Consider the following 27,500-nt stretch of genomic DNA (forward strand, 5'->3'; position numbering starts at 1 on the left):
AATTTCTGTTATTACTTTAAAAAATGTAAATGTAAATGTTGGCGCTTTCGTATTGTTTTTATGTTTCATATGTGCTAAAAAGCGTATAGTGTGTATAATGGATTTTGGATATAATGGTGACAACTTTAAAGATTTTGACCTTTTCTGTTCAATAATTGTAAGTTGTTTTTTTTTTTTTGCAATTTCTGCACAGAAAAATGCAAAGTTAATTGGCTCGCACTGAAAAGTGAGAAAACTAGTTAGCATTGTTATCCTGTTCAGAACAGGGGAGCTACATTTATTGAAAAAAAAAAAATATATATATATATATATATATATATATATATATATATATATATATATATATATATATATATATATATATTAAAAAAACAGAATTAAGACTTTAGCGCCTCTCTTTTTACTGTAAGGTTAAATGATGGTTTAAATTCATAACAAGTATAGCTTAATAGCTTTGCATAGCCATGACAGGGATAAAAAAAGCATTTAATCTTAAAAATTAAATACATATACATATACTCAGATAGGAAATAGAACAGTTAGGAAATGAAAATAAGCAAACTCCTAAACATTGCTAAACATATCAGAGCTGCCCACATGAAATTATATATATATATATATATATATATATATATATATATATATATATATATATATATATATATAGTAATTCATAGTAAATACTATAGTGCTTTTGAACAATACTTTATTTTAATACTTAATTTAATGACCACTTATATAACCAGATATTACAGTTGCATGGATTTTATAATTAAATTATGCAACTCCGTTACATGCAACTTGTTGCTGCCCATTACCTCGCCACTAAATCGCCACACCCCGCTAACAGAGAGAAGCCCCCTCGCTAGTAAACACACTTTCGCGTGGACGTCGCGCCCGCGCAGTGCACGCGCGCGGAGCGAGGGCGGAGTCACCGAGTCTCTGAGGGAGAGAGCCGCGGCGTCCTCAAAACTTTTCCCGGACGGATAATTCATGACATAAATCAGGTAACGTAGCATTTACGTCTCCGTTCGCCTTTAGCGAAGCGCCAAACGCGTGTTTTCAGAAAAGCCCGCGAGTTCGGTTGGAGTTTGACGGTTTGTTCGGAGCCGTTGGTCGCGCTCGCGAGTCCCGATCCCGGTTTGAATCCCGGGAATGCGCCGGGGCTCGTCCGCGTCGCCGTCGTGGGACACCGGCGGGGGTTTTTCGGTGCGGATGCGGTTTGTGAACCGTTTGTTTAACGCTGGCTGAAAACTCTCGGACGAGTGCGGTTGGATTAATCGCGTCCTCTCTGGGATCGTCTCCACCTGAAGTGGCCGTTAAGATACGAATGTGGGTTTTCTGCGGGAAATATGGATCGTATCATCACAGCTGTTATGTTAAACATCTCCAAAGGTTCATAACGTGCCTTTCCCGGATAGTTTATGTGAGTTTTGCTCACTTAAAACGCTCTCGGACTGTCCGCATTCACTAACGTGATCGTTTGATTCAGTCTGACAGATGAATCGACTCTTGAATTAATTCATCGGTTTCGATTCTTTTTAAAAACCATTGTATTAAAGTAGCGCTTGTATTATTTGTGTGTAACATAAATTATACGGATGTGAATATATCTGCTTTGGAATAGTTTTACATACAAAAAAATTGCGATAAGCTGTTTTATCATAGTGCATGTTCATTTATGAAAAGTCCAAGATTACTTTATGATTGAAACTTCAATCATACCAGTCTACTGAAAATATTTAGTGGATTTTAAGGGAAAGTAAAACGTTAAGTTTCAAATGACAAATCACTGAGGTGTCTAAGAGCCCAAACAAACGCATGTTGGTGTGCCGTATTCATTTTTCTGTTTAATACGTGGTAAAAAGCATTTTAATTGGTACATGACTACTTATCCTTTATGATGGCTGCTATTTGGGGCATGTTGTCACAGAGGTCAGCATGGGTTTAATGAGCTTTGAAGATTTCCTTGGCAACGAATGGGTGTTTTATAAATCACAATGTCAAGGTTTGTGTTCAGAAAAAAATTACTACGTTTGTTCACCCCCGTAGAAAATGTGTATAACTATTAGTATGGCATTGTATAGATCAGATAATGGAAGAAAAGCATAAAGAAGTGTTGAAGTGCTTCTATTTATGTTATTTCATGGTTTTGTATTGTTCTAAATTATGAAAATATGTTCTAAAAATAATAAGTAGGTGTGTCAGAAATTGGATTGATAGTGTATTATTATTATTATTTTTATTATTAAGTACATATCACATACAGATTTTTTTTATGGTATGCAAAGATTGTTACAGGTTACATTTTGGCCTAAAATCTAAATATAAAATTTTCTTATATATATATATATATATATATATATATATATATATATATATATATATATATATATATATATATATATATATATATATATATATATATATAAAATCAGATGGCACCTATTTTAAAGGAATAGTTCACCCAGAAATACAAATTCTGTGCTGAACACAAAGGACGATATTTTGGAGAAGTTTGGAACCAGGCTGTTTTGGGTCACCATTGACTTCCATAGTATTTTTTTCCCTACTGTGGAAGTCAACGGTGACCCAAACCAACCTGGTGACAAACTAGTTTGTTGCATTGTGCCATTTTAGTTCGCTCGATTAGTTGGATTTGTAAAACGTCCCAACACTCATGCCAGTTTAAACTAGGATCACAGAGAGGCAAGAGATCCCTTATCATGGAGTTTGTATGCCCTCTTCTCCTCTATGGAGCTGAGCCATGTGGGTTGGTTGTATGCTGTTGACAGAGGACACTCCTTTTCCTACCCTTAGGAAAGCTTACCGTGGATCGGCTTCCCACGGTCATGAAAAACCAGGACGGACTGAGTATAATTCTGCTCAGCTCCCGTCTATTTTTGAATGCAATCTCTGGTCGTCACTAATGAAAAGCCAGTGGTCAAAAAAGTGCAGGAACCGTGTCTTGTGGTTCATAGCCAGCTGACAAATAACAGGTGCTGGTATCGTACGTAAACGCATGTAGTAGATACAGAGGGGCGTGAAAAGCCCTCTATTCCGGAGCGTCTTGAATCGGTCTCTTCACGACATGTCCGTAATGCGTCACACCTGCTTTGCTGAAATGAATGAAAACTCTGGAGTTATTCGGAAGTCCTTGAATGAGTTTGTGTGACTCACGGGATGGCGCACCTATGGGGATTTGTGCTCAAAAGTCATCCTACTATCTCCGATCGACTTCGGGTGAAGTAAATTAAGTGTTAAGTACAGCTGCCAGGCGCAAATGCACTTCGAAGCTTAAAACAAACGGCGGAAGATGAAGTTTTCTGGAATGAAAGGGAGATTTCTTAATTGCCCTCGCCGGCTCCGTCCGCGTCAGCGACTGGCTGTCAGGGTCGTAGATCACGATGGGACGTTTTTATGGCGCTGGGGGTGACTCTGGTGGCCTGCAGGGAAATGCTCAATTAATAACATTGTGCTAGTGGCTAGGGAGAGGCTTGTGTTACGTCCAAAACAAAAGCTGTGTTGTGCGCCTGTTTCAGCGGGGCGCTCCGATGCTGTCAGTCTGGAAATAATAAACCAATTCTAGTGCTCTGTGGGAGGTCGAAATGCTTTAATGCTGTGTGTTTCCGAGCACGGTTCATGTTTGTCTTGATTGTGGATCCAAACGATGCTAATGGCGATATATTTCTGATTATGAGTTATTGGCAAAGTTAAAGCAAGTAAACTTGACATCCACAAGTAGAACTATGTAATTCTACTTGCTTTTTAGTTATGGGTTTCTGGTTAGAAATTACAATCAGCAACAACATTTTTGAGCTTTTTTAAGGCTTCTATGACCTTTTGATTTTTTAATTTGTCAATGCCTTAAAACATGCTGTGATTTAAATCTGAAATTTATAAGATTCAAGATCCTGTGATTGGTATATATATATATATATATATATATATATATATATATATATATATATATATATATATATATATATATATATATATATATATATATATATATATATTGGTATATGGTATATATCACAACTTTTTGTTTTACACATCCAGTTAGGTTTTTATTAAATCACAAATGCAGTCAAAATATTATGCAAACATTTAACTGAACACTTTGAAAATTGAAAGTCCTCTGTCCCATTTGGGTAATCCATAACAAACAAACAAACAAACAAAAAAAACCTCTTGTTTCTCAATGCAATCAATTTTATCGTATCACAATTTATCATTAGCTTGTGCAATTATATAAAAAGGAATTAGTCAAAGTTTTTTTTAGTTATATGCTCTCTAAAATATAGGGCATGCATAACAAAATTAAGAAATAAATACATTCATACAGAAAAATAAATATAAAAATATTTTAACTAATTGTTTAAGTGTAATTATTGGCAGTTCAGTAATAGTAATATCTTTTTAACAATCTTCTCTTTCTGTAAAAATATATATTAATTTTAGTAAGTTGATTAATTACAATTATCCTCACTAATATATTATTATACCACTAGTTATTATGGTGTTAATTTAACCCACCACATAGGGAAAAAAACGTCATTTCATCCCGTTTAACCGGACAGTTCTTGACTCACACCTACATTGTGGACAAGACTTTCCAAAAGTGTGTTCAGAGGTCTGTTGCTCTTAGAATTACAGACTCCCTCGGACCAGTTAGGCCTCAAACAAGGTCTCAGAATCGTATATTGAACCGCAGCGCTGTGTGTGTTTTGGTTGAGCTGTCGTTTTTGGACGTGCGGTGAGCTCGCTGTGTGGGAATGCGCAGAATAAACCGTACCAGGCTGTGAAATGTAGAGCTCGGCCATGACGGCTCAGGGACGGAGACTTTTTCATTGTAGCCACTGTGTTGACGTCCTCCCTATATCCTCCCGACCACTGTAGTTTACTGTAGTTTACTGTTCCATCGTTATAAAGGGCCAGATGTGGTGTCTGACCTCCACTGTATTATTCTGTTTCTCCTGCCTCTTTCTGTAGGTTTGTAGGAAAGTTTGGCACATTGATTGGTGATGGTCTGAACAGTTTGGTCAACCAAACCCACTGTAGTGCCACCAACCATTTTGGCTCAGAAGCGATGACAGAGATCGTTTTTATCAATTTTATCACCATCATGGTCATCCAACGCTGCAAAAATAATTCATTTTTGCATTCAGTCCAGGCCAGAATTTAATTACATAATCTTAAGATCAAAGTTCATAATTTTTTCTGCAGTCTGCTAGCACAGATTCGAACATGTATGTTACACTTTTTGACATGCTTATTTTAATTAAAATATGTTAAATTCAATTTTATATTTTAATATGCATTTTTACTATTTTCAATTTATCCTTGACTTTTTTTTTGGATTGATTTTCTAAACATTTTGTCAATGTTGTGAATACGTTTTTCACGTTTATTCTTAACTCACAAGAGCGCTCATCTGTTTCTCAGCGTCTCGCTAGGTTTATTATGACTTGCTCAACTTATGGCTTTCGAGGAAACCTCACGTCATGTTCGACACGAGGCCGAGACGTAAAACATTTATAGCGCATCGTGTGCAGCCTCCTCCTTCGCTTCGCGTTCGCAGATATTCGTTGCCCTTGTCGATGTTTATGCGGTTTCCCCTCCGTTCTTGACCTGCTGGAAAGTTCCCATAGCCTTCTCTGTGCGCTATCGCAGACGATCACCTGCGACGTATTTATCAACGGCTCACATTCACTCTTTAGACTTGTGGAATTTCGAAGAAGAATGTGCGGGAATTCATACATTTATGGCGCTCTTGCTTAACTTTCCATCAGCGAAACCCGATTTTAGGTGGAGCTGGATGATTTATTGAATATGTTTATGATACATTATCATTTTAGCAGCCTGTACAGCGTGTGTTTTTTACCTTTTTTGCTCTGAAATAAGGGACCGTATCTGTTGTGCTTCGGTTAGAGATTGCCAGGAGACTTTCTACCGAGTAAGTTAATATTTGACTTGAGTCAGATAACCGTAACCTACATCTGTAGCTGATCCGTTTGAAGGCCTGAAGTCATGACGATCGATTTTCTTTCTATAGCTATGTGTTCTTCTGCTGATAAGCATTAATATAGGTGGAGGCTGTATGGATTAAGTTCCAGTGTTCTTTGAGCGAAGGAAGAAAGAAGCGCTCTGTTTTTCTAGTGTGTGTGTGTGTGTGTGTGTGTGTGTGTGTGTGTGTGTGTGTTGGAGTGAATGAATGCTGTCTTGTCAGGTTGATTTAGTTTCCACAGCCTCAGGTGCAACTGTAAACTGGCAATGAAAACAAGTCTCAACTTTAAGTAAGAGTATCTGGTTCTTCTCACACTTTTGAGGTCATCGATATGACCGAGTTGCTATAAATCAAGTAGTTTGACGGCGAGCATTAGCAATAGCGTAGACGTAAGTTCAACGCATAAATATATGAAACAAGATTTGATTTGTTAAATCGTAATAGTTTAAAGTGAGCCTAGGTATTATGATGGCTGCGGCTTAATATCAATGAAAGCTATATAGATATGTAGGTGGATATTTTTAAGGTTGTTTAAATGCATTTTTGAGTGACGAAGCATATGAATTAATCGCAATTAAATCACTTTATTAAAATAGACAGTTTTAACGTGTTTGCAGATAAATAAAATGTAACTTTTTTGTTTTAAGAGCCATGTGACTGCACAAAAGTACAGCAGAATGTTGTTTAAATCAGCGATGGTATCCAGTTAAATTATTATTTTTTTTTTGACTTTACCGGCTCGGTTCAGATGACAATTCAAGAATGAGAGAAATGTTTGTCGGTTTTAAGAAGTCCAGTTTCTTTTACAGATACAGTCCAGAAATGTTGCCGTCAATTCTGTTTATTGTTTTCAAAAGATAAGCAAAAATAGTGACCCCTTAGGTGCCTTAAACCTAAAATATGTCCTGCCCGTCCTCTGAAACAACAGCGAGCCTAATTAACATGTTTGCAGTTGACTCATAGACTCTGTCTTCTCGTATGGAGATAAGTAGAGGGATGTTAGCGCAGGGGAGTCGAATCTAAACTCGCCAGCATCAGCATGACTTCATTTTCTGCCCTCGAGAGAGGCGAGTGAGTCACTTAACTCGGGGTGTTGAAAACCGCCTGTTTCTGAGTTGTCCGCGCTCTGTTTAGACCTGTGATCATTCCTGTCAGTTGGGAAGGAAAACTTTATGACTTTCCACGGAAGGTTGGGTTGAGTTCAAGTGCTTACAGATCCAGGTCAATCAAGTACACACTGCTTCCCGGGGCAAAAAAGATGAGAATTTCATTTATTATCATTAATGGATTATTAATTTAATTTAATATTACATAAAAAAAAATGTGTATATATATATATATATATATATATAAATAAATATAAATAAATATATATATATATATATATATATATATATATATATATATATATATATATATATATATATATATATTTTTTTTTTTAAGTGTGCATCCTGTTGCGTTATTAATTGCGTACTTAAAAGTGGAGCTTTTTTTAAATGAAGAACGATAGCTTTGCTTGTTTAACTCTGCGAATATTAGTAGCTTAGATGGAGATTCGTGGAATATTTCCATTTTCCGGCCACCCAGACGACTCTTCCCCGTCTCTCAGAGCCGTTTGACGGACTGACTCGTATTAAAAAATGCCGTTGTTGCTCTTTTTCTTTCATGTCATTGTGAATGCTTCACGAGCGTCTAAAGAGCCGCTATTGTCTTTTTCTCGCTCATTTCCTGCTTCAAAGGTGAAGGATTCTTTCCTCCGTCTGCATTCACCTGTTATCTTGTTCTGGCCATTTTCGTCAATGGTCATTTAACAGTCCCTATTAACATGTCCATTATTCTCACGGTCTTTTTCCATTATAGCGGCTTCGTCTATTAAATTCTCCATTTCAGAAAATGATGTCTGTGATTTTTATTATTTTTTTTCTTGCCACAAGTCCTCAATTTGTAGCGCTTTTCCAGCTCTGTATCTTTGCAGGAGATCTTTTGTCAAATGATTTTGGGGAAACATAAATTCGATATTAAAACTACTGCGGAGAAAACGTTAGTTTGAATTTTATGTTATTGAAGACAGTAAAAATTAATTAAAGTGGAATATTTCGGTATAAATCGAATGTTTTTCTTTTCATTGTTAAAGTTGGAGCAGCTCCCGCAGACGTGTAGAGAATACTTTACAAGAAAATATTATTTTTAATTTCATTGTCTTTTTTAATTTGTGTGAACATTTCTGAGCAGCAAATGCAAAATATTGCGAGATGGCCGTGTGTCACTTTGTCCCAAATGATCCAAAATAATAAACCACAAAGTTAACAAAGCCGTGGTCTCCGTTGTGCTGAGCGAGAGCGCTTTTCTGCCTGGTTACTTGAAAACTGCATAATTGCATAATGACTTGTGCTTTATCGGAAACTTCCTAGTTCCCGCTTACGAAGTCATGATTACCAGCTCGTCGCATTCAACTGATTTGTTTTCAGAAATAATAAAATTTAATATTCCATTGCTTGATAACCATGGGACTAGATGGTCAACTTGCTGTCAACTTGCTTATTTCACTATAACACATGCTTCAAACGATTGTTCATATATACATCACCTATTTTTGTGGTTACTGCCTCTGTATGCGTGTTATTAAAATCTGAAACTGAAATCTTTATCCATTTTAATTTTTATTGTTGCCAGATTTTATGCTGTAGCATGTCTAATTATTTGAATCTATAAAAACAACTTGATTCGTTCAAGTATATCTCATGTAATGTTTTTTTTTTTTTTTTCTCTGAAGCTCTGCGCTCTGTATCAGATTATCAAATGAAGGCATAAAACAAGTGTTTAATTTATCTTCACATTAGTAAAAATCAAACTATATTTTATTTAGCTATTTTTCCAAACTTTACTATTATTATTTATTTTTGTTTTTTTGCAAAATAATTTTGATAGCCTAGTAGTAGCAGTGTACATTCTGCTGAACGATAGTAAGATAGTAATATAATTCTGTCACAGTGTCTTCAATTTAAACAGGACTTTTATTTTGATGGGTTGCCGTGAAAACCTTTAACAGTGTCGCGCATAAATGATATGCTAGTTTTAATCAAATCAAAAGGTTAAAATGCTTATGAAGTGACTCCCAGAGCAGTTGTGTATATATTTATTTACAAAGGCATTACTTTAACCACGAGAACGGGAGGCGTTGAAATGAAAGCGCACTGTTCAGCGTGAGTGACCGGGTCACCGGAGCAGACCTGACTCCGGTTTTGCGGTTGTCATGACGCCGGAGACGGACTCGGGAGGAATCGTTCGCGTCGAATGGCTCATTGAAAAGAGCTGCTTGGCGAGCGCGAGAATGAAGAAGTCTGTAAATAAGTGGATCTCGGCGGCGGCCTGTAACTGAGCGAGTCTGGAGGACTCGTCTGTGCTCTGGTGGTTCGGTGTGTGAGCGGAGCTTCCCGCTCTGCAGATGCTACCGTCGACACTCCAGCCTGCTATTGTATAGATGCATAGTGTGTTTTTAAGGTGGGGTAGAAATGTGACATGCTGGAAACGAGATCTTTGGCTATTCTGGACTTGTTAGAAACAAGTTTACCGCAGGTGAACCCAGGGAAAGACTTTTGTTTCACTGTCAAAATACACAGTGATTAATACATTTTTAATAAGGTAAACAGCGAAGTATTTATTCATTTTTTTAGACGGGCAGTAATATTAAAATTCTGGTTAATTTAGGCTTGGGCGATAATAAATGCACCGTGTTAAATGCCTATATTTTTTTCCCTTAAAAAAGGGAATTTTTATCAATTCTTATCAATTTAGTATTTAATTAACTGTAAAATAAGTAGAAGTTGCGAATATAACAAAGATGATTAAAATATGTTAAAGCAAATATTTAAAAATGTTTAATGCGACATTTGTTTTTTTGTATTTGTTTGATAATTATTTGTGAAATCTACTGTGAAAGTTGTTTTAAAATAAATCCTACACAAAATGTTTTCAGTGTACACTACTAATATGGATAACTCTTATTTTTGAGGTTAGTTGAGTTCGATAGCGGCGGGCTTTCTATAATGGGGCAGTGATATTGAGGAAATAGTCATCTTAATGAGTTCAATATTTTATATAACCTAGCATAGTTTGTTAACTTATCATGGCTAGTTCAGTAGTTTGTTATCAGAAATCATCCACAACCAAATAGTCAAAATAAACATCCACAATAAAAACCCCCCTCAAATTCAGGTGATTAATATCCAACTATCTTAAATTTTGTAATTTAAGTTTTAAATTTAATTTGGGTTCATTTTATTTGTATAAATTCGATATGCAACATTTTTATTACATGCCTCTATGATTATATATTTTTAATTAAATTAAATTTAAATTTAATTCTGTGTTGTTTTTTTAAGTGTGCATTCTGTTGTACAATTCTGCTAAATTTATTTTATTTTTGATAAAATGTTCCTTTCGCGATATTGCTGTCTGTTTGATTGGCCCGACATGTCAACTCCAGAACCAATTTATGCTTGTGTTTGGGAAACCTGTTTGACAACAGTTAGCTTTGCAGTTCTGCTTAGCGCTAGTGGTGTTAAAGTGACCCATTTCACCTTTTAAACCGAGATGCTTGCTTTTGCTCTTCTGTTTAGTGACTTTCACGGTCCACTCCAGTCTGTAATGTGGAGCCGAGAGGCCCACCGAGGGTCAGCTTTAGAGAGATAATGCAGATAGCCGAGTCATTGGACCAGTAAGACCCCCTTTAGAACGAGAGTGAGATAAAGCCGCTTTATAGAGCCCAGACTACCTGTAACCCCGCCACACGCTCATTCCTGTGGAGATAGTCCGGTGGAACTGCCCCGAGATTTCTTTTCCGTTCCTCAGGACGTGGTATCTTCATCTCGCACGCTTGAGATTGTTCTGCTGAAGTCTTTGTTCGGTCAGAGCGCCACATGTTGATTTAATTTCATTCCTGGGTCGGATCAGATGTGAGGGAAGTGACGACAGGACATGTGGACCTCATGCTATCAATCTTTATGGTTCAGTCTTGAGAGCCTTCAGAAACTCCTGACCTCAGATCTGTTCTGGAACCAGTGGGCGACCAGGGCAGGGTTACTCTATTTCACACTAAATCTAAAACCAAAGCTAAAGGGGAAAAAGTTATTGCTTTTAATAAAATGAAATAAATGAAAACTGGAAACACACACAAAATTGATAGTTCTTAATTATAACGTCATTTTTAATGGCTGTAGGGAAATTAGTATTACTTGGCCTTCAAGAAGATGCCATTAAACAAATATTAAAAATGTGTTGTTTGTACATAAATTAAAAAATTGAATATGAAATGATTGCAATATAAAAGTATCTACATTTTTATACACACATTTTTTAATCGATCAACAGCACTAAAATGAATTAAATCTAAAAATGAAATAAAAAGTATTAAAAAGCATATAGACCCTCTAAATGACATGCAAAAAAAAACAACAACCGTAAGATTAACTATATACATTTAAAATTAAAATGTAAAAATAAGAAGCAATTTGTACTAGTAATATATAAATATAAATAATTATATCTGTTATATTGAATTGATTTACATGCTGAATTTATTAACAATATTTTTGGCATTTTTCATGTATTAAAATGTTACAATAAAATTGATGCACAAATATGGCTGTTTGTATTGCTATATTGGTGCATATAAATGAAAATAATTAAATATTAGTATTCCTTTTGATCAATTGAATGAAAAACAGAAAAACATGCCTTGGTTATTTTTGGTAATTTTTTAACATTATGAATGCACAGGGGTTTTGTAGAAAGACCTTTTCACCTTTTAGTTTTAAGCCTTTTCTAAGAAAGAGACATAAATATAAAAGATTGTCAGAAGGCTGAAAAATAAGGCAAGGTATATTTTTTTGCCATGTGTCACCCAGCTCAACTTGTAAAGACCGTAAAGGTGGCAGTCTCATGCATTTCACAGCTTCATGAATCTGGTTGTAGCTGCTGCTTCAGAGATGGATGGAGCGAGGGAGCTCGTCTGGAAGGAGACGTGCTGCTGTAATTGCTTGCATGTGCTGCACGTTTGAGTCTTTTAGGAGGTTTACTCCTCTGTCCTACAACAGGAACAGCCAGGATGGAAAAACTCATATGCAGACAGATCACATGTCTGTCTTGAGTGGGTTTTTTGTTGTTGTTGTTTTTTCTCGCTAAATTATTATAAAGCTATAGTCCACACAAACACGCAGTTGTCCAATTTATTATTAATTTTCTTTAATGTAACACTTAATAGCAGTCTACATAGTAGGGATGTGATTTTTACATTTTTTTTTCCAACCTGAAAAAGTATAACCCATGTGAATTTGAAAAAAACAAATAAAAACCCCCATAAATGTTAATTTTCTAATTTTACTGTTGTTCTATGAAATAATATTAATAATAATTCAACATTATAATACAATAACATATTGTATTATTATATTATTAAATACTTAACTACAAAATAATAATCAGTATTAGTATTAATCAGTATTAATCAGTATTAAATAATATTAGTACTATTATTATTATAATTATAAAGTATTGTATAATAATAATAATAATAATAATAATGTGTTATATATATATATATAAAATCACTTTTTTTACATTGTATTGTAAAATAATAGGTAGTATATTTCTTTATCACTGCAATTGATTAATAAAAAAAAAAACTGAGCAATTACTAACAATGTTGATTTATTTAAAAAAAAATACAAGTTGCATTCCATGTTGAAAGCATATAACTTTAAAAAAAAATCTTCAAATGAGCTATTTAATAAGTGTAAGATTTGCGGTTTAATGACAGACATTTATTATAAAAGCGAGGTTTGTTTCTTGGACAAACAATTTGTGCAGTATGCTGGTTAATCACTGAAATCTGAGTTATTGAATTAAAGTATATTTTTGGTTTTTAATGTATTGTACTGTAAGTGCAAGGATTGCGTAAATGCGAATCATTTATTCCATTTACATCTTAACTCTTATATTTTGCTAATATTTGCTGTGCAGTAATATTCAAGCTTATTTCCAGCACTTTTTTGCACTCTTTGACCCTTGCACGTTAAACTCCACAACAAAGCTGCCCCGCAGATGCCTGTTTTTAGCCAGATAAGCAGTGTGAACCCAATTTGTACCTCTTGTGGGGTCCGGCGTTTCTTTTAACTAAGTTTCCGTGCTGCGTGTCGAGAGTCTCTCTCCCTCTCCTCAACTTTTGACTCCTCACCCTGAATGAGGCCGCAGCAGGCCTTCTCAATCGATGTGGATCGGACCGGCCGCTCGCCTCCCGGGGAGGCTTTTTTCATGCTTGATCTCAGTGCTGTGGCCTCCGCTGTGAGTTCAGCACGGCTCCAGATTCAGACCCCTCACCTTGTCTCGTCTCATCTGAGCAGAGCTGTCAGGCACATTTTATATTTCTGCTCTAGTCTTTGTAGCAGAGCCGTATACTCAGAGGAGGTGATGGGAATATCATATGTAGTACAAAAACAAAACAAAATATGAGATCAAATAATGTGTGAAGCATTCCGTTTTCTATTGAAATGTTGCACACAGTGCTGTCAAACGAATATATATATGTGTGTAATTCTGAATAAATGAGTACAAATACATGCATATAACATTTTTTATAGAAGTAGTAACATTTATATATTAAATATATTTATATCTTCAAAAAAACCCCTAAGAATATAGCTATATAAATGTATATACATGTAAATACTTTCAAAATATAATAAATGTACACAGTAAACACTTTTATTTTGGATGCAAATAATTGCGATTAACGGTTTTACAGCATCAGACAGCACTACTAGAACGCGGGAAATTGTGAAATATTTGATAATCGCGACGTAAACTTGGAGGGATTAAAAAGTCAGATTTGTGAGATGGAAACGTGTCGTAAGATTGCACTTCTGAAAAGCTAAATCTGTGCCGGAAGATTAAACAGTTGCCACTTTGAATTTTTATTGCAAAAAAATTAATAAAACAAACAAAAAAGACAAAACAAAACAATAGTAAACTTATTTTTTGCTTTACTTTTATTTAACCAGAGATTAAAAACCTCCTACACAGGGCCAGAATAGACAGAAATTCAATCAGGGACCTGTTTCATGAAACACGTTTACCAAATAAGCCAGGTTTATTTCAGTCTAACTTACTGTCAATTGATTTTAGTTCAAAATAAGTTGGACAGAGCCTCGGTTTCTAAGGCTAAGCAAACTAAGAACAGGCTCATTTTCTAACTCACCTAAAATTAAAACTAAAATCTCCAGGGCTGACAGTAGCACTTTTAGCTGTAGCTTAGCATAGATCATTGTATCTGATTAGACCGTTAGCATCGCCCTCAAAACTGACCAAAGAGCCTCGATATTTGTTTTTTTAAACTTCTCTTCTATAGTTACATTGTGAGCTAAGACCGGGCTGAAAGTGAAAAGTTGTGGTTTTCTAGGCTGATACGACTAGGAACTATTCTCTCGTTCTGGTGTAATAATCGAGGAGCTTTGCTGACGTAGCATGGCTGCAGCAGGCGCAGGGATATCACACAGTGCCTGAAAATGCTGGGGACTATTTTCTTTGCGCCTGCTGCAGCCATGCTACGTCGGCAACTCTTAATCATGTTTAGAATTTGCAACACAAAGATATAAACTCGCTAAAATCATCCTAATGTGCCATAATTACCATTTTTATTTATTTTAATTCAATGCAGAAGCAGTCTAACCCAGATAAATAGACGTGTTGTAATGCATTTGACCCGCGTTGCTAATTCTGACAAACAACATGCAAGAGGTGAAGGAACCTCAGCGCTATCATGACAAGTGGCACGAGAAGCCCAAGTTCAGTCGTTTAGCATCAATTATATGTGGAATGCTGGGAATCCAACAGCTTGTTTTCCGGAATAACAAGATAGCGGAGCGGAGCCGCTCTGTGCAAATATTGAAGAATTCTTTCCATGCCGGCCCACCAGCGATCACACATTACAGTGGGTGGACTGTGGGAAAAATACCAGAATTCGGCCAAACGGAGAAACAAAATATACAAGACGTTATTTAGATTATCTTCCCTTTTTTTAATACATTAAAAAAAATTTAAAAAATACATTTCTGCAACTATGAACACTTTTCGGCCCTGTGGACCTTTGGAAAATAAACTGTCTTGAAGCACGCTCACACACACACACACACACACATACACACACTTGTTTATTTGATTAGTCTATTAATAATGCGGACATACTGTACATGCACGCTATAATTACCTGGTTTCATCTTTTTTGGTTGTTTTTGGTTCACGTTTCCAGTTATCAACTCATACCTTGATAACATTTTCTGTTGCGGGAAAACGTTTGGTAAAATTACTTTTGGTTTACATTTGCATTTATACGTTTAGCTCATATGTATCCAAAGTGGATCTTAATTGAAAATAATGTAAAGTCAGAATGTTCTGTTAATGTTTGTCTGTGTTTTCGTCACATTTCTGAATGAAACTTTGTCTTATATTTCATCTCAAGCTCCTAACTGACACCGTTATCATCTTTGTAAAGCAGTATATTATTTTTATAAGAAAAATTTTTTTTTTTTACATTGTTACATTTTTACACCACAAATATTAAAATTGTTCAAGGTTTATTTTTTATTTTATTTTTTTAGATTGTCATAGTTTTATTTTTTAGCATAAATATTAATATTTTGAGATCGAAAGTCTTGGTAAATGAAATAAATTTGTTGTAAAGTACCAAGTGGTAAAAAACCTTTATTCTGTAATAAAAGTTGTGATAAGTTGTGATAAGAAAATGCTATTTTAATTTTACTACTTTAACCCAGTGTATTGCTTTCTTTTTGTTAAATTCCCTAGCAATTTCTGATAGAAAATTAATTCTATAACACATTGTACCATGTTGTACCTTTCTGGAGTTTTATTTTGGGCGTTGATGTCCTTTTAGAATATATATTTGTAATATATAAAACCATCCCAGTATGTTTTTACGGCTTCTTTCTCGGGGGCTCTGTTGATTTTGGCCTTCCTAATTACCATTCGTGAGCATCTCTTCCGATTGGCCCGTTTTTTCTGAGTGACGCACTACCAGACCAATCACATGCAACAACGTCAAAATTATGTCACAGCGCCAGAAAACTGGGAGCAAAACAAATATCTTCTTGTGATGTCGAGCGCCAGAACCGACGTAATACAGCCTCAAATTAGAAATATGATCGTATGCCTGACAAAAAACTGACGACTGCAGTAAAACACCTTAAAGCGAGCAGACCGTACAGAAACGATCGTCAGAAATGCTTGCACGCTTCTTATCAGAATAAAGTATTGTCTTTCGTTGTTATGGACACGTCTGAAGTTTTATTGCGCCTCATTACTATGTCGTTTATGAATTAATGTCCGTGCGCATGCGTGTGAAACTACAAACTGATGATTTATATATAATCGTGTGTTATTGTATGTGCATTGTTGCGATTAGCTGGACTAGTTGCTATATTAGCTGGAATGATAAAGTAGCCGTAAAATATGTTGAAATGTAACTTCATCGTTACTAGATAGACACGGTGAGTTAGTTCTTACTATACACGTGAGATCAGATTCACTTCATAGTAATAATCCCGTCAGATGGTCTATCCTTGTGAGTGTACAGTTCGGCCGAGGGGCTATAGGCAGGCTAGGGGACTCATATTAACGTTAAAACCCCTCATAAAGGGAAACTTTCATGCCACGGGACATGCTTTATAGAATATCTGGGCGCCGATCTTGTTTAAATGTTTGTGATGATAAAAGTAATGCGTCCTCGTTTTGAACAAAGTGCAAATCTGTTAGTTTTAATAAAAGTGGACACCCCTGGGATTCTAAAGAGCACGCAGGCGAAGAAACCCGGACATGCTGTATGTGTTTCAGAGATCTCTGGAGAGTTTGCTCTCGGGTGGAGTGTAACCCTAGACTGCGACTGTGTGTGAACCTGCTGCATCATGCGAAAAAAAAAAAAAATCTCTCGTGTTTCCACAGCGCAGCCGTGAAGGGATTCCTGGAGTCGCGCCATGTTCAAGGCCGTGCTGAAGAAGGGCAGAGATGGCGGGAAAAACAAGAAGGATGCAGGTACGAACACATTCTGTATCCGTAGTGTACGCAGTGGCTTTTCCGCCTCGGAAACGACGAAAAGTCGTCATTTTGCAGGTAATCTGTCGATTCATGCAACACGCGGCCCATCAGAAGATACTAGGCGTGTAAATATGCGCTAATTGATGTGAGACATGAGTTTTGGGGAAGCCTGAGGTCGGCCGGTGATGTCATGCGATCTGTCAGCGTGTAGCTGATCAAAGCGTGGGATTTATTTGCTGGGATTTATGATGTGGTTTCTGCTTTATGGCAGCGTTGTGGAAACAGGTGTGCAAGAGCGCTGAACGCTCCGGGAGAATTAGGAAATGCGTGTGTGCTGTGTGCTCTTGAATTCCCTGGGATAATGGGATGTTGCTATGGAAATATTTATGGTGATTTGGCCTCAGCAGAGAAGCAGGAATTAGGATCGAAGACCCAAACACAGCGGCTCTGCTCGAAACCTAGCATTTCAAGGCGTTATAAGAGTCTTTTAAAAGTTAAGGAGCGTAAATGTGATGGTTTCTGAGTGGAAAAAGCTATAAAGCAGCATTGCACGTCTCTTTTGCAGATTGCAGACTAATCTAAAATCTGATAAATGTTATGAACTTTTTATATACCAGTTTATGTTCAAGGTTTTTGTTCATTTCAGTGTTTCATAGTTTTGCACTTTAAAAAAACAAATGAAATTAGCAAATATATGCAATAAATAAAATAAATAAGTAAATATATAATGCAATCTAATTGCATTTTTTGAAACAATTTTTATGTATTTTTTATGCTTATTCTAGTATTTTACCATCATCTTAAACACCCGTGAACATCAAGCTCAAGTGAAACTGATTGAGTCTTTTTCTATAACACAGATCGCTTCTTTTTGTTTAGGTGCCGTTTCATTTATGAAGCTGCTCTTTAGAAAGCAGCTGACTATGTAGACAGCATCTTAGCCCCAGGGTTCAGGCAAGCGTCGTTATCTGAGGTCGTTCCCTAGCTGTCGTCAGTTGACGCCTGCCAGATGATAAAGCCACTTTTCCGCGAGTACGTTGCTTTTGTTTTGTGTCTGTTGTTGTCCGGGGCTGCTTTTGTAGCTTTGAAAGCTTTATTTAATTTCAGGCTGTGACACGCTAGCTTTTATTGAACTCTCCTCGGTGAACTTTTTACTATTATGCCAAGTTGCTGGAAAACAAGTAGAGATGAATGGGATTGAAGAGAACTCTGAGCTAATTGGCTGAGAATACTGTAGCCCCGGCTTCGGGTCTTGAAGCGATTGATTGATTTTAATGAACCGTGTGTGACCTGATGCGGTTTTCTCAAGAGTCATCATTTACGTGTAGGGTAATTATTTTAATGTAATGTATTTGCATAAAACATTTTCTGTCTGGTTTAAAAATGTTATTCTGCATACATGCGACTAAAACGATTTAAAATAATTGTTTATCCACAGTTTTGCACAACCAAGTGACATTAAAGACAAACAAAAGCACAAGTTAATCATAAACCGTAAGCGTTCGATCGTTCTGCAGGAACATGCACAAACGTAATAATTCGTTATTATAATTTATTATCGGGTCGTGCCCTTTTTGAACCGTTGCGCCGCTCAAACGTATTGTTTCCAGAGAAACGCACTTCTCATTATCTGGGAAGTGATGTCACCAGCTTGGCTTCTTCCAAGTAATTCATCACGAAATTTGTTTTTGATTATAATCCTTTTTGATTAGTCATGGAGCCCTGTTCAAATGTGTGTAAAGAATTTATTTGGTACGCTGTCATTAAGATCATGTGCCGTCATGTACGCATCACTGTCTGCGCTTCAACGACTAATGACATCATTGGCAATCCATCACAGGGCCCTTGAAACCTCATAAGACTGTCGCTTTCCTGAAATGTTGTTTTGGACTGTAGGAGTGTGTTCATCATGCTTGAATCATGTTACACACCCCGTCTGTCTGTCTTTATGTCTCTATATTATGTCTCGAGCACTGCCTGTGTCTTTTGCTGTCGATGTCACCGGTCGCGTGTCCAATCAAACCTCTGCATTTCGGTGCAATTTCATCTCTAGCTTGTCAAATTAAACAGACCTGGACAGGTTGTGCAACGGCCTCATCCTCATAGATGGACCTGTCAAAACGGCACATTGAACGCACGTGAACAATGGAAATTATATGAATACAAATCTTTTTTTTAATGCAAAAAAAAAAAAGTCCAATGTAAATTATTGGCACTGAAACAAAAATATTTTTTTATTTTATTTTTTTTATAAAGATGACCTGTCCATGTCCAGGTGAATTTGTGCCAAAAATAAAGCCAGGCATCATAGAAATTACATTTATAGGGCCCTATGAAAGCAGTTTTGACCAAATTCTTTTTTTTTTTTTTAATTTTCTGGAGTTCCTTTCTTTTCTATAATTTTTTTTTAGTTTTTAAAGAAAATTAAAAGGTAGTTCTAATTAACTGACATCATGAAACGTACATAATTTAGTAACAAATAATTAAATTTTAACAAACAACAATTTTAACAAATAATAATTTTTTTTTTCTCTCCCAAATTCCTTTTTTATTTTACATTTTTGCATTCCATTTTTTCCATCTTTAGTTTTTGTGTATGTAGTTTTAATTATTAAATAAAATTAAAGTTTTCTCTAATAAACTCTAATCACGAATTAAGTTAACGCTAGCCCGTATCGCAGTTTGATTAATTAATTAATTAATTGATTCATCCTAAATTTGGGACACTCTGCTTTATACATGAAATTCCATTTTTATGACTGGATTCTGTGATGCTGTCCACGTTTTGTGCATTGCACAAATCATAGTTATAGTTATATTTGATGTACTTTCACTGCAGTGATTTAGCAGGACTAGTCTAGTCTAGTCCTCTGGTTCCCTTTCCACTTGTTGCTGTATTAGTTAGAGCGCTTTGATTATTAGGACAGAAACTCTTCATGTAGTGTGTTCTTCGTCCCCTCTCTGGATTCCACCGGGGCGGTCCCAGCCGCTCAGCATCTCTGCTGTAGCATTGAACGAGGAAAGACATGTTTCGTCAGCTCTTGATGTGGCTGAGGCTGGAATCGCTTTGCCGTCTTGTCATTCGATGACGTCCCGGCGGAGAATTAGTGGCATATTTACGTCCCGGCCGGCTGGGACATGTGCACTACAAACTCCAGATAAATAGCAGCACATGTTGACTGAATTCGAGGAGTGGAGGCTGCTCTTTCACTCTGCCGAATATCACGTTGCTGGTCTGAATGGCTTCGGAGCTCAGATTCGCTCTTGAGTTACCGATGTCCTCACACTGTCGTAGAATGCAGAGCGGGGCTTGACAATGAGGATGGCCCGCGGCCAGTCAGGACCGGGGCGGTCCGCTTGACGGATCTGTCAGGAAGCCGGCAGAGGTTAAAACTGGGACGTGCAAAAAAAAAAAAAAAAAGATTCAAGTTACACTTTCAGCACAAGAACACCTTAAACACGACAGATGGTTAAATATTTATGACAGTAATTTTAAATAATAGTGAGATTGCAAAGAGAGAAAGAGGTTCGGGAAAAGACCTCAAACCTCTCTGTCCGTATTTGCATTTTTTAGTATAAATATATATATACTACTCTTTGTTGTAAGTGTTTTATTCTTTGCCTCTATTGCAGTGAAATCTTAAACAACATATAAGTTTAAATATTTATTCAATATATATTTTTGTATTATTTACTTTACTAAAGTGAAGAGTGTTTCTATATTATATATTAATTATTTTCCAGTCCTTTATGCATTTTTGTAGAGGTACATTAAACAGAAGAATGAAGGAACGGTTTATATGTGAGAACTATATATATATATATATATATATATATATACTGTGTGTGTGTATGTATGTATATATTTGTGTATATGTGTATATACAATATATATGTGTGTGTGTGTGTGTATATATTTATATATATATATATATATATATATATATATATATATATATATATATATATATATATATATATATATATATGTATGTGTGTATATGTGTGTGTGTGTGTGTATATGTAGGCCCAGATTGTAGATGGAGTATACTCTATAATACGTAATATAACGTGGCATGATATTAGATCAGCATTCACCGTATTTTCTTAGGATTTCGCAGACAAGCTAATAACCCAGCTTTCCTCGAAGACGTTTAGATTAATTTAATTTGTGCACCAAAAAACCTCATACGGCCAGTTAAGAAAAGGTATTAAATGTGATCCAACTAGTCAATTTTTCATTGTGCTGAACTGTGTTTATCGATGCTTTTGAGTACCACGAATGTAAAAGAAACGTTATATTCAGTATATTAATTATTTAACAGTATATTTATACTGAGCTCATCATTGTGCTTTCTCTATGCACTTGCAGCACAAAACGACACATTAGCATCGAGGGTATACGTTTAATCGGTACATGCATTAGCTGGGTATTGAATCCGTGACCTTGGCGTTGCATGCTCAACTAATTTATACTAACATGCAATTTGACCGAAATGAAGCGTCTGATCTGTTCGGAGCATTAAAAGGCAGCCTGCAACAGTAAAATGTGCCTAGAAGTGCTGTCTAGGTAGGCGGCTCTCTAGCTTTCCAAACAGACCTCAAACGGAGCTCTTGACTAATGTGACCCTCAGGTTTAACAGACAGCGTCTCTGGAATATTGACTTAGTATTGTCTGCCTCGTCTTTAAATGTTACTGGCCCGTGGTGATTTGTAACGGTAATGGTTGAAGGAGAAAGCCCTGATCATTTTTAACTACGCGCTAGAGGAGCAAATGTCGGCGGTTTGGCCCGCAGCAGCGCTCCGGGGAGTTTGAAAGGGATCATGGAAACTCTTCCCTGATGCCAAACACCACAGCCATTATCCCACACAATCTCCAATCTCGGATTCAGCCCGTCAGTCTTTTATTTTCTCCCTCTGTGCCTGCTCCAAAAACCCAGTGGGTTGCCTACGTAGGCAGCATTTTAAGGAATCGTAGGCATACTCCCAAAATGCGTGCAGCTTTATTTGGCTTTGCATCGTTCAGGAAGTGCGGCAATCCCGTAATTCACTAGAACAAGCTCTGTGCATCACATACGTCACTCAAAGGGCTGTCTAAATCATGAGCTAAAAAAACACTGAGTAGTAGTTCAGTCAGTTAAGATGGACTCAATATTAGTGTGTGCTGTATATATTTATGCACATTATTGCATCAAGTATTGTTTTGTTTTACTTATTGGCTGTTATAGTTTTTTGTGAATATTTACAAGTAGCTTTTATTTCTGTATTTTCTGCTTTATTTTCTGTATTATATTCTATTTGGGTTATTTCACGTTTTATTGAATGCATTTATATTATTTCAGTTTTAGAGATTTGAAGCATTTCTGATGCCATGTTTTATTTTAATTTCACTTTATTTTCACTTTATTTTAATTTCACATTTTGGCGACACTTTATTTTTTATGGTTACATTATTATGCTTATTACATCTATTATATTGCTTATTAGCATAAGGACATATTAATGCCTTATTCTACATTTTCAAATTTCAAATATTTCAAATTCATAATTTAGTTTTACTTAATAATAATTCAAATTCTTTGCTTGGCTGCTTTTGCTCCATTTGCTATACAATAGTAATACATTTCTGCTATTTATTTTATTATTATCATTTTTTTTTTTTAAGATTTATTTTTGGCATTTTTTTCTTTTTAATGTGATTGGACAGAATAGACGAGACAGGACATGAGGTGAGAGAAAGAGATAAGGGCGGGACAGGAAAAGCTCATAAAAAATGAGAAACCAGAACAACGATGGCAAAAAAAAGCTCTGTAATTTATTTGCGTTACATCAGTAGTTTCTGTGCGTGTAGAATGTTCCAGATTGGTCACTTTTTAAGCTCAGTAGGCGCTGTGTGTGTGTGTGTGTGTGTGTGTGTGTGTGTGTGTGTGTGTGTGTGTGTGTGTGTGTGTGTGTGTGTGTTATTTTTTCCAGTGTAACTGGCATGAACACTATCATGCATTTTTTTTTTTTTTTTCTGCTTCCTTCCATTTTTTTCAAACCCTTTTCCATTTTGATCCACACCACATCTGAGGGCTTTCCACACACATCTGACACATGTCTGTGGTTTTGTCTTTTTCATCCTGTTTTTCAAGTATTCCGGTAGTGGGTTTGAGTTTTAAAGGTGTTGGGAGTCTTTGATCAGCTCTCAGGCTTGTAAAGGTCACGTTTCAAGCCGCCATTACTGTTCTTAATCATTGGGAGCTACTGAAAGGGTACATGTTCTTGTTAAATCAGACCCAAAGATTTATTGCTGGTGTTTTTTTGATGCTGCGTTTTATTTAATAAAATTTATTAAAAGGTATTGAGATAATGTAATCAATGGAAAATAGAACAATTCCTTTACAAAGCAAATTTTTACAGTTTTATTATATTTATTTATTCATTAAGTTCTGCATGAATTAAACATTGAAAAACATTGCTTTTGATCTTGATATTACTTGATCTACCGGTGAAATATTCATTTATTCTTTATTTAATAAAAAATAGCATTAGAAATACAGATAATCAGATTCGTTCATAAATTGAAATTTTGAAAGTTCATTAAAATGTGAATAAATGTACAAATTAAGTATATATATATATATATATATATATATATATATATATATATATATATATATATATATATATATATATATATATATAATATACAGGTGCTGGTCATATAATTAGAGTATCATCAAAAAAGTTGATTTATTTCACTAATTCCATGCAAAAAGTGAAACTTGTATATTATATCAATTCATTACACACAGACTGATATATTTCAAATGTTTCTTTCTTTTAAATTTGATGATTATAACTGGCAATCCCAAATTCAATTAATGAATATTGAATATAATATACAAGTAAATATAAACCAACTTTCTGATGATATTCTAATTATATGACCAGCACCTGTGTGTGTGTGTGTGTGTGTGTGTGTGTGTGTGTGTGTGTGTGTGTGTGTGTGTGTGTATATATATATATATATATATATATATATATATATATATATATATATATATATATATATATATATATATATATATATATATATATGATTTATTTATTATTATTTTTAAATAAAGTGCTGCTAAACAGTTTATACTGTTAATCAAACATAAATAAAAATAACTAATTGTGTTTATTTATTTATGTATTTATTACTTTAAGTACTTTTATACAATAATAACCTTTCTATCGTACAGCTTTACTTAAAAAAATTAAATAATTGTGTCGCACTACTATACTACACTGTACTATACTATTGTTCCAAATTGAGTGACATTCTATTATACATTAAATTCTGCTTTTGTGACTAAATTCTGTCAATTATTTGTAGTTGATTTTTGATGGGAGAGATTCTTTTGCATCACCATCCACTTGTTACCTAGACATGAGACTCGCAGATGCGCTTCAGTTACTGCAGTGCACCATGGGAAGGGGCGGTTTTATGAGGCCACAAGTGAAACACACTGAGGCCTGTTCACCTGCAATGTCTCATAACCTCCAGGTCCCCATCTGAACACGACATTGACATTTACATCCGTTATTAGCAGGTCCCTTTCGCCCGGGGCGTTTTGCGGCACTGCATCCGAACCTCTGCCCTTTGACCTCCATAAATTACTGAAAGGGCTTTCAGTGTCCTTTAACGAGCATATGGTGACTTGCATGTTTGATTTAACAGCATTTGTGTGAGCCAGAGTCAGACGTCCCTCTCTGGTCCCATTGGTGCGGTCTGATATTTGGGAGATTGTTTGAAGAATCGCCGATCCATATGCAAGGAGAAATAATATTAGATATCATATGAAAGTATACGGTTAACGAATCATTATTGCAAATGAAACCCTCTCGTGATGATAAAAGGCCAGCTTATAGGTTTATTTCACTTTGCATTATCACTTATTTTGTTTTTGTTAATATGATGCATAAAAGCTCCAGCTTGTTTTTTGAGCTTGCATTGAATTTCAGCTTGCATTAAAATAAAGTTTGAGCTCCCCGTCTTTGACCTAAACAACATCGGCGTTCATTTATCATTCCGTTTTACACGCATCGTGTCTTTGTGCGCTATTGTTATGGCCGCACAACGCTGATGCTGTCGGCGGCTCATTAATGCAGATATTAACTCCAGATAGGGCTTTCTCTCCGGATGTTTCTGTGAAAGCAAAATCCTCCAGGGTGGCTTGTAGTTGATGTTTTGTTGTTAAAAGAATAAAAATGAAACCGAATGCATAAGTCAGTTTAAAAAAAGTGCAAATATTAGGTTTTTTTTTTTTTAAACTAGAAATAATAATGCAGAAGTAGAAGTGATGTGTGACCCCTTCGACCACATAACCAGTCTTAAGCTGCATGGTTTGTAGCAATAGACAAAAATACAGCATTATCTCCAAAAATCATTAGGATAATAAATAAAGATCATGTCCCATGAAGATATCCTATTGTAAATATATTAAAAAGTAATATGCATTGCTAAGACTTTCAGATTTTGCCCTATCCTAATAAACCAGACATCAATGGAAAGCTTATTTATGTGGTCCGGGGGCACATACATTAAATGCATTGATGTAATGCTTATTAGACCCTTCTCCTCAGCCATTTTCTTTTCCTGTGGACGTGCGAGTTTGTTTTTATTGTGCTGACTGGCAGGGTGATGACCTTACACAAACAGTCACAAGGGCATGTAAACTATTGATCAGCGTGTTTGATCTCTGGGAAGGTTCCCAGTAACAACGGTGTGGAGATGAGGAATGCACTAGTGAATGTGGATATTATCAGAAAAATATTTGATCCAAGTGTCCTTAGAATATTATAATCTCTCTTATTTACTTAATGCATACAGTATATGGGTAGTAAAAAAAAAAATTGGACTGGATCCTATAAAAAAATAAATAAAAAATAAATAAATATAACAAAAAAAATATATATATATATATATATTTTTTTATATTATATATATATGTGTGTATATATATATATATATATATATATATATATATATATATATATATATATATATATATATATATATTATTTATTTGTGTGTTTTTAAATATATTTATATATATATATGTATATATATATATATATATATATATATATATATATATATATATATATATATATATATATATATATATATATATATATATATATATATATATATATAATATATATATATAAAAACAGCAATGTGAAATATTATCACAATTTCAGATATTGGTTTCCTATTTGTGTGCTTTAATATAGAATTCATTTCTGTAATTCAGCATAATTTCTCCAGTCTTCAGTGTCACAGTCCTCTTAGCCTCATTAAAAGAGAACATTTGTGATGATTTTAAAAAGGCGAAACAAAAAAATCATAATATTTAATAAAAAACAATTTGACGTGTGTATATGCATGTATATATTGTGCGCATTTTACATGAACTGCAGAGCTAGTAAAAGTAGTATGTCAGTGTTAGCGAAAGCACAACAGTCATTAGACATCTTTTGAAGTTGACCAGTGATTTAAATAACAAATTGAACTTCTTGGAGAGTATTTGAATGCTCCGAATCCATATGATGTGTAGTTGATGATTCAGGAACATGCCTAGATAGTTTGCTGTTCTGAATGTAACCACTTTGATCATCTTCGGCTCAGGCTCCAGTCGTAACCAAATCAAAAAGCTCTGCGTGTTTTCCACAGCAGGATGGTCATAAATTAGGAGCAGAGGACAGTGTTTAGCCGTTTCTGTCTGGTGGTGACCTCTGGTGACATGAATGCAGTCAGTGTGTGCTTCACCTACACTGTTGTTTCAGCTGTGTGTGTGTGTGTGTGTGTGTGTGTGTGTGTGTGTGTCTTTTGTGCTGGTGGACACAGTCGGCTGCGGTCAGATTGGTTGGTTTGGGGCCAGGATGCTGAAGGTCTGCAACACGTCCCTGTCTTTGATCTTCTCAGGTCGTTCTGGTCCTGCCAAGAAGAGTGAGGGCGCAGTATGTAAATGTGCTAATTTAAGCTCTGTAGAATGGACCGGATGTGTAGTGTTTATTGGTGGAAAGCCGGCAGAAAACGCGGCTCAGGAGACTTGTCAAAAATACATCTTAGCATTACCTTTCATGCCGGCGTTTCTTTTAAGATCCTCTAAACGCAAAAGATACATAAATACAGAAGCATTTCCTCCATAGAATAAAAAAATAAGGTGATTGCAAATAAAAAATATCTCACAATTAGGACTTTTTTTTCTTGTGATTCTGATTTTTTTTTTTTCCTGACAATTCTGTTTTTGTATCTTTAAAGTTTCTCACACTTCCGAGAAACAAACTCAAACTCATTTCACACGTTAGTTTAAGTCCCGCACTTCTGTCAAGATGATAATGACTT

The 27,500-nt window shown here is 35.4% G+C and overlaps 1 protein-coding gene across 2 annotated transcripts in view; it reads left to right on the plus strand.

Annotated features, from left to right (window-relative positions):
- The first annotated feature begins 873 nt into the window (after positions 1 to 873).
- tanc1b (tetratricopeptide repeat, ankyrin repeat and coiled-coil containing 1b) overlaps positions 874 to 27,500 on the plus strand; it is a 145,130-nt gene continuing 118,503 nt past the window's right edge. Inside the window, exons 1-2 of one of the 2 annotated variants that reach the window (XM_043230594.1) lie at positions 874 to 1,007; positions 17,024 to 17,113. In XM_043230594.1, the coding sequence (XP_043086529.1) occupies positions 17,056 to 17,113 (58 nt within the window). In that variant the 5' untranslated portion in view covers positions 874 to 1,007; positions 17,024 to 17,055. The remainder of the gene's footprint in view (positions 1,008 to 17,023; positions 17,114 to 27,500) is intronic. The other variant, XM_043230593.1, reaches the window with a different exon arrangement.

Source organism: Puntigrus tetrazona, unplaced genomic scaffold, assembly GCF_018831695.1.
Source record: "Puntigrus tetrazona isolate hp1 unplaced genomic scaffold, ASM1883169v1 S000000176, whole genome shotgun sequence".
Taxonomy (NCBI): Eukaryota; Metazoa; Chordata; class Actinopteri; order Cypriniformes; family Cyprinidae; genus Puntigrus; species Puntigrus tetrazona.